This window comes from Garra rufa, chromosome 19 (genome assembly GCF_049309525.1).
Source record: "Garra rufa chromosome 19, GarRuf1.0, whole genome shotgun sequence".
Classification (NCBI taxonomy): domain Eukaryota; kingdom Metazoa; phylum Chordata; class Actinopteri; order Cypriniformes; family Cyprinidae; genus Garra; species Garra rufa.
In genome coordinates, this window is record NC_133379.1 from 14,622,039 (window position 1) to 14,630,623 (window position 8,585).

General features: G+C 39.8%; 1 protein-coding gene across 2 annotated transcripts; it reads right to left on the minus strand.

The window, feature by feature from the left end:
- Nucleotides 1-1,230: 1,230 nt before the first annotated feature.
- Nucleotides 1,231-8,247, minus strand: camlg (calcium modulating ligand). Of its 2 annotated transcripts, none has more exons than XM_073824680.1 (4): nucleotides 8,000-8,247; nucleotides 6,069-6,484; nucleotides 5,925-5,990; nucleotides 1,231-2,910 (listed from the first exon to the last, which is right to left on the minus strand). In XM_073824680.1, the coding sequence occupies exons 1-4, from the start codon at nucleotides 8,169-8,171 to the stop codon at nucleotides 2,719-2,721; spliced, it is 846 nt and encodes a 281-aa protein (XP_073680781.1). In that variant the 5' UTR covers nucleotides 8,172-8,247; the 3' UTR covers nucleotides 1,231-2,718. The 2 variants fall into 2 exon arrangements, with proteins under 2 accessions (XP_073680781.1, XP_073680780.1); XM_073824679.1 differs by having other exon boundaries at nucleotides 6,069-6,487.
- Nucleotides 8,248-8,585: the final 338 nt, after the last annotated feature.

The following is an 8,585-nucleotide window of genomic DNA, read 5'->3' on the forward strand; positions in this document are numbered from 1 at the left end:
AACTTCCGCTGTTTGATTTTATTAAAGAGACAGTTTACCCAAAAACAAACACGCAGTCATTATTCACTCATCCTCGAGGCGTTTAACATTAGCGACTTTCTTTCGTGTGTGAAACACAAAAGACAGTATTTTCGTTGAGTTATTACATGAATGTCATATTAACAATTACATTTTCAATTGGTGAAATAATAATTCTTGATTTTTACTGTTATTACTGATATCAGTAATTGTATTTTCACATATCAGCTGACATTCAAATTCAATTACACACACCAAAACTGATATTTTCTTAATTCCAGTTTCACATATTTGAACTGCACAGCTTACTATCAAACTAAATTAATACTAGATATCAATAATTGCGTGTTTACTAGAATTGTAAGGTCAACTAGTTGAAATAAATTGTTTATATCAAGAATTTGTTTTCCCAAGAGTAATTTCACAATTTTCGATATAAAGATCGATTTATGATCAGTAAATTTTACGTCGACTCATCAAAATAAGTTAAGTAGTTTGTTTTATATGAAATTCAACTACATTCCTAAGTGGGTTTAATGTAATTTTTGTTGAAATGTCATTTTTAATGTCGATATTTTTGTTTCTGTGACAAATGAAGTCGCTGCTGATATCAAGAATTCACCTTGTTACTACTGAAAATTCCATTATCATTCCATCAATTTATTGAAATGCTGATATGAAAAATTCATTTCCTGTCTTGAAGTAAGCATCTGTAGAATTTTGGACATTAAGACTTATGCTTTTTTTTTTAAATAAAAAATTAAACTCATAACCATATGTCTTACTAAGCTATGTTCCAAAACTGAAGTTGAAATCACAACAATGAAGATTCCTGTGAGATTTTAAGCACTACACCAAAAATAGCCACCAGGTGACACCCAAATGGATTTTTTATGCCTTTTCTTGTCACAAATTCATAGGTTTGTGTCATAATATTAGTTCTGTCATTAAATAGCCACCAAATATGAAATTTTAAGACGTGAGCTATGTGTTTTGACAAGCCTAATAAGGTTTGATTATGAACCATTGTGAAATTTGACACGCCCACTGGGGGAGGGGCCTGATGAATTATTTGGTGTCAGATTTCAAAAGTTTCCACAGGATGAACAAAGTGTTTAAGCTTTAGAATGATGTCTAATTTATGATATGTGGTAGAGAAGGAAGACAATAAACAGTAACACCGAGCAAGCATTTGAGCTGAAGACACACGGATCAATCCGGACACACTGATGTTTATTGTTTAAGCAGTAGCTTCTCTCTCCGACCGGCACATGATCAAAGATATTAGTACAATCACAGGCAGCCATGTGTCATTAGAGTTCATACATCATATCTCAGATTGCTGAGAGAAACAAAACACTGTCGTACGTTAGATATCAGTTTTACAGCAGCATGTAAACATGATCAGAAACAACTCATTACTGGAGGATCAATTACAATCTCCCATCCAAAACAACACAACATAACGGCATTCACATTAACTTAAACAGAAATCAACCGATCACAAACCATGCGGATCAGCCTGAATAACGTCAGGTAAACTCCAAACACATGAGCAGCTCTACAATACTAGTGTGTCTAGATACAGAACCAAACAAAAACACAACATCAGCTCAGCATGAGCATCTGGAAAGAGTTAGAGAAAACTAGAAACACAGGAGAATCTGGGGTCAACTCAAGACATCCTTCACACATCTAGTCAGATTAGGCTGGTTTTGTCGGTCTAACTGAGTCACGGTCGGACAAACAACAAAAGACTGAAACTTGAACCATATCCCACTCCAAACAAACAAGATGATGTTGAGATTCATTACAGAAATGATGGATGAGAGTGGACTAAATCACATCATGATGGAAAACTAAATTAAAAATGTGTGATCCTCAGAATGGGTGCCGTCAGAATGAGATCCAAACAGCTGATAAAAACATCACAATAATCCACAGCACTCCAGTCCATCAGTTCACATCTGGAGAAGACAACAGCTCAAACAAATCCATCATACTGAAATACAAGTCTATAATCCATAATAACGCTTCCTCCAGTGAAAAAGTGGTCTGGTCTGAATCAGGAGAGAAATCTGCACTGATCAAGCACTGTTTACAAGTCAAAACATGGATTTTTTTCACTGGAGGAAGCGTTATTATGGATTATAGACTGAACGTATTTGAGTTAAAAACGTCTTAATGCTGGATTTGTCTTCTCCAGATGTGAACTGATGGACTGGAGTGGTGTGGGTTATTGTGATGTTTTTATCAGCTGTTTGGACTCTCATTCTGACGGCACCCATTCACTGCATTGGTGATCCAATATTGAGACAGTGATGGAATCACACATTTATACAAATCTGATCTACAAACAAACTCAGTGTGAGCACATTTTATAGCTAATTTTCATTTTCAGATGAACTATTCCTTAATGGTCCAAAAACAGGCTTGATTTTCTTTGGATTTTGGCATGAAATATGAAATATATAAGAGCATGAACATTTTCTGCTCAGACCTTCACTAGTTTGACAGCGGTCAACACAAACTCCAACCATCTCTAAATGATGATGTGAAATAAGTTTCAAAACATTGAGGACGTTAAAATGCGGAATTCGATGTCGGAAATGCAGGAAATGCCGCAAAGCGCCGGCCGTCAGTGTGACCGATCTCTGACGCGTAACAGAAGAGAAGGAGACTCCGGTGGGGCAGGCGTCCTCAGGACACGTCGGAGCCGAAGAGCAGCAGCAGCTCGTGACACGTGATGAAGGTGAAGAAGTAGACGCAGAGGTCGGAGAAGACGTCGCTCATCTTCCTGTAGGTGTCCATGGAGCGGCTGATCACCTCCGCAGGGATTCCAGACAGCAGGAGCGCCGCCGTCAGCATCGTCGTCTGGCTCTTCTTCTCCACCTGAACAGATCACGACACACACACACAAAAAATACAATGAATACAATATCCTGCAAGATCACTGACATTTTAAAGCAGTAGTTCACTTCCAAAATAAAAATGTACAGATAATGTACTAACCCCCTTGTCATCCAAAATGTTCATGCCTTTCTTTCTTCAGTCGTAAAGAAATTATGTTTTCTGAGGAAAACATTTCAGGAGTGTTCTCCATATAGTGGACTTCTATGGTGCCCCGAGTTTGAACTTCCAAAATGCAGCTTCAAAGAGCTGTAAAATAATCCCAGCTGAGGAAGAAGAGTCTTATCTAGCGAAAAATTATAAAATTCTAAAAAAAAATGACAATTTATCTACTTTTTAACCTCAAATGCTAGTCTTGTCTAGCTCTGCGATGCACATGTGTACTCTGTGCAATCCAGTTCAACACAGTTAGGGTATGTGGAAAAACTCATTCTCTCCTTCAACTTCAAAATCATCCTACATCTACATCCTGATCTTCTTTGCATGTTCACTTTGTAAACACTGGGTCGGGATGTAGGATGATTTTGAAGTTGAAGGAGAAAATGAAATGGGAGTTTTTCCACATACTCCAACTATCTTGAACCGTATGGAGATAAAATAATGCCTTAAAGGGGTCATCGGATGCAAGACTCACTTTTCCATGTTGTTTGAACATTAATGTGTTGTCAGTTTGTGAACACAACCACCCTACAATGATCAAAATCCACCCAGTGGTGTTTGTTTAATCTTTAAAAGTAATATCCCCTTTTTAAAATCAGCTCATTCTCAGCTTCTCGTGGGTGTGACGTCACACAGACAGAGGCCCCTCCCACGATAGTTGATTGACATGAGCGTCTCACCTTAGCCCCGCCCTCACCGAACTGAAACAGGGCAAAGGAAGACTCTAATTGAGCGATTGAGGTGTTCTGTTGTTGGATGTAATCATGAACACAGCAGTCGTCATTTACTCCCGACATCTGAGCCGCTGAAGACGCAGAGGATAACATTACTTTTGTTTTTAAATGGAAAGTGCCGATCCCGATCTACATATGCGTCTGTGTTCGTGTGAATCGTTCCTGATGCAGCTTCACCCACAGCAGAAGTGAGGATAAGGGGTTTTATGCATCTTTGCAAACAGGCTTTCTTAATAATGTGCTTGTTGGCAAGTTTCGCCAATAAACACGGCTAAAGTAAACATTACGGCTCATCATGACAGACAGAGAGGGGCGGGGCAAGCAGAGCTCATTTGCATTTAAAGGGATCATGCGATAAAATGAGTTGATATTTTGCAGAGCTGATTTTGAAAACGTAAAAGGGTGTTTTTTTTTTACTCTACTATTGAGAATTTTTAATCCAAGTATATTAGAGATTTTCATTAAGACCCTAAGGAATCATGTGCACTTTAAAGATTTGCATGCGCAGAGTTGTGGAAGACTGAATAAAACCATAAGTGTAAATTAAATTTGGATATGCAAGAGAAGCTTTGCAAAGGTGTAAATTGTATTTCAAGCGCAAGAAAAAATATTTTCAGCATTCTACTGTTACTCGTAAGTGTAATTCAATTATTGTGAAACTGCAGCTTCATGGCATGCGAACACAAAACTAATATGATCTGCATTCTCCTGACTTCCATTTCTCCACGCTTACACTTTTGGCTCATTGTTGTAGCTAAAATATGGTCCAAAGTACTGCAAGTCTGTGAAGAGTGATATGTACGCGAAAACAACAGTTTAAAGTACTGCAAACGTATTGACAGTGTAGAATCAACCTGTATGTGTAAAAAACACACTGTTGCAAATGTCTAAATGACTTGTTGTGTATGTAGGGCAAAGTGTTGCCATAATGATCCCATATGTACAGCTCCGTCTCCTGCCAAAACTGTAAGCGTAGATAAAAGAAAGACGGAGCTGTTCATATCAGATTATTACGGCAACAGACATAATTCAGACATTTGCAACAGTTTTTTGCAGTTCTTTAAACTGTTGTTTTCACATGCAAATCACGGTTCACACATTAGCAGTACTTTAGGCTGCATTTTAGCTAAAACAACGTGCCAAAAATGTAAGTGTGGAGAAATGGAAGTCAGAAGAATGCAGATCATGTTTATTTTGCGTTAGCATGAAGCTGCATGAATTACACTTAAGTTACAACTAACAGTAAAATGCTGAAAATATTTTTTTCTTAAGATTGAAATGCGATTTACACCTTTATCTTCTCTGGCACACACTTGGACTAACACCTGTCATGTGATCTAGATCATGTGACCCCCCTTTGTGTCTACAATTGGCAGAGCTACTTCCTGTGCACCAAACAACTGATGAAGGTGTTTGGATGAACACTCAAACATCTTGTGTTTTTAAGTATGTTTGTAAGTCCAGTGATTTTTAAATAAAATAAACCTTTTCTAGAAGAAAACACCTTTACAAAGCTTCTCTTGCACATGCAAATTTAATGCATGCTTACAGTCTCATGCACACTTCCACAACTCTTATGGCATTATATTATCACCATAGAACCCGAGTGCACAGAGTATGCATGCGCATCTCAGATATAGAGGAGAATTTGAGGTTAAAAAGTAGATAAATAGCTATTTTTTTTTTTAGAAAATAACTGTTTGTTTCACTAGATAAAACCATTCTTCCTCGGCTGAGATCGTTTAGAGTCCTTTGAAGCTGCATTTAAACTGCATTTTGGAAGCTCAAACTCAAACTCACAGACACCACTATAAAAGTCCACTATATGGAGAGAAATCCTGAAATGTTTTGCCTCTAAAAAAACCAAAACAATTTCTTTACGACTGAAGACAGAAAGACATGAAGATCTTGGATGACAAGGGGGTGACTACATTATCTGTACATTTTTATTCTGGAAGTGAAGTACTGCTTTAAATGTTTTATCAAACCCACACTGAGGTCTGGTGCTTAACCAACCTACAATCAGTTCACTTTGAATACAGTGATATTTACTATCATCTGTGGATGTGCTTCCTTGATCAGTGTCAAAACACAAAGACAAACCTTTGGGAAGTATTTGTGCAATCCCATGAATCCCAGCTCAAGAGTGAGGAACGGTGCGAAGATGGACTGCAGAAACACAAGAGACGGAGTTAAGAAGAGTCCAGGAGGATCAGAATCACACGTCTGCGTCTGCGCAGCACTCACCAGATACTGGCACACAAAGATGCGCACGAACACGGCCAGAGCCACGCTGCCGACCAGCCGGAAGAGACGGAACGAGTCCAGCTCCTCCGCCTCTCCTCCTCCTCCTCCGCCGCCGCCGTCCTGAGCCGCTTTCTCGGCGGACAGCTGTCCTCGCAGCTTCATGGCGTCGTCGAAGCGGGTCAGGTACTTCTGCAAACCTCTGCGAGGAGATGAGGAGCGCTCGTCTGCAGACAGCTCTCCACGCGGCCTCTGACGGACACCGCGAGACACGTCCTCCTCACCGCCGCGCTCCGACACGTCACACACGCTCCCCACCGACTCCGACACCAGCGGAGACAGTCTCTTAGGAGACGAGGAGGACGACCACGGCTCGTTACGATCCAGATCCAGGTGGAACCGCGGCTCCAGGACTCTGGCTGCTGTCAAACACAAACAGTATCCTTAGAAAATGTGTTCACTCTCAGGCCATTCAAGATTAGGACGACTTCGTTTGTTCATCAGATTTGCAGATCCTCTGCTGCGAATGGGCGTTTTTGGAGGAAAACATTTCAGGATTTCTCTCTAAATAGTGGACTTCAATGGTGCCCCTGAGTTTGAACTTCCAAAATGCAGCTTCAAAGGACTCTAAACGATCCCAGCCGAGGAAGAAGAGTCTTATCTAGCGAAACAATCAGTTATTTTCTAAAAACATTTACAACTTATATACTTTTTAATCTCAAACGCTCGTCTTACAGAGCTAGACAAGATGAGCATTTGGGGTTAAAAAGTTTATAAATTGTATTTTTTTTGGGGGGGGGAAATAACCCATCGTTTGGCTAAATATGACTCTTTTTTTTTCCTCAGCTGGGATTGTTTAGAGTCCTTTGAAGCTGCATTTTGGAAGTTCAAACTCGGGGCACCATAGAAGTCCACTATATGGAGAGAAATCCTGAAATGTTTTTCTCAAAAATCATAATTTCTTTACGACTGAATAAAGAAAGACATGAACATCTTGGATGACAAGGGGGTGACTACATTATCTGTACATTTTTACTACTCCTTTAACACTCAAATCATCCAAGATTAGCATGAGTTTGTTTGTTGATCAGATTTGTTTAAATGTGTGATTCCATCATTGTCTCACCAATGCAGTGAATGGGTGCCGTCAGAATGAGAGTCCAAACAGCTGATGAAAACATCACAATAATCCACAGCACTCCAGTCCATCAATTCACATCTGGAGAAGACCAGTGTTAAAACTAAGAGCTGTTTTGGCTTGTAAACAGGGCAGATTTCTCTCCTGATTCAGACCAGTCCACTTTTTCACTGGAGGAAGTGTTATTATGGATTATGGACTCAACGTTTTTGAGTTAGAAACGTCTTAATGATGCATTTGTTTGAGCTTTTGTCTTCTCCAGATGTGAACTGATGGACTGGAGTGGTGTGGGTTATTGTGATGTTTTCATCAGCTGTTTGGACTCTCAATCTGACGGCACCCATTCACTGCATTGGTGATCCAATAGTGAGACAGTGATGGAATCACACATTTAAACAAATCTGAGGGAGAGTACATTCTAACACATTTATAATTAGTGATTCTGTAGGTGTCTCACAGCCTCAGTCTATCCTAATTCTATTTCTTAGGAATAATATTTAGAGTTGGGCTCCAAAACTCTACAATCTGACATTAAAAGTGTAATTTAAGCCGTTTAGAAGACTGTAAAAACCCAATAATAAACACTGCAGTCTATCTATGTGAGTGTGAATGATCAGGTTTCATATCAGAGCAGAAGAACAGAAGCACTGTCACTTTAGGAGCCACTGCTGCTGATCTGATCACGAGAGGAGCTGTTTGTTCATGTAGCTCTGAATAACAATCCTTCAAACATAAAGAGGCTAAGATCAGCTGTTTTCTTGTGTGTGGATGGTCATTATGAGGAGTACAGACTCACATCTGTCCACACCGCTGTCCGCCTCATTCTGACTGAAGCCCACGATCTTATTCATGCGATCCTCGGAGTTCATCAGTAGTTTCCTCCTCCGGATCTCTGCGCGTCTCTGCGCCGCGGTGCGCGTGCTTTTCTCCTGCTGCGGCGCGCTCTCGGCCTCCTCGCTCACCTCCATTACTCCGATTACAGCAGTTACTGAAGAATATCCGCCAACAGCTCCTGTTTCTCTCTGGATGAATGTGTTATTATCGATAGGGCGGAGCCTCTCGAGCAGAACTGTCCCTTAGTGATGACGAAGCCGATTCAAAATAAAAGCTCGTCATGACGTTCGCAAAAGTGGGTAACGTTAGATTACTTACCAACTGTAATCCGTTACTGATTCCAAATTACATAACAATTGTAGTTAGTAACGTCATGCGTTACAGCCACTGATCTATGTGATGATTAATAATTCTCTATTATAGATCAGTGATTACAGCACACATTTTAGGTAATCTAATCAGATTACTTTTGACCTAACTCGTTTATCACATTGATATAAACAGGATAACCTTGTACCATATTTATCTACATATTGTACCACATTGAT

What these genes read in the sequence shown, in the direction of transcription:
- camlg (XM_073824679.1), bottom strand. Translation starts at nt 8,171, where the DNA reads ATGGAGGTGAGCGAGGAGGCCGAGAGCGCGCCGCAGCAGGAGAAAAGC. An exon ending in TCTTTGTGTGCCAGTATCTG is followed by an intron (nt 5,991 to 6,068) that starts GTGAGTGCTGCG and finishes GTGTTTCTGCAG; the next exon opens with TCCATCTTCGCACCGTTCCT. An exon ending in TGCACAAATACTTCCCAAAG is followed by an intron (nt 2,911 to 5,924) that starts GTTTGTCTTTGT and finishes TGATCTGTTCAG; the next exon opens with GTGGAGAAGAAGAGCCAGAC.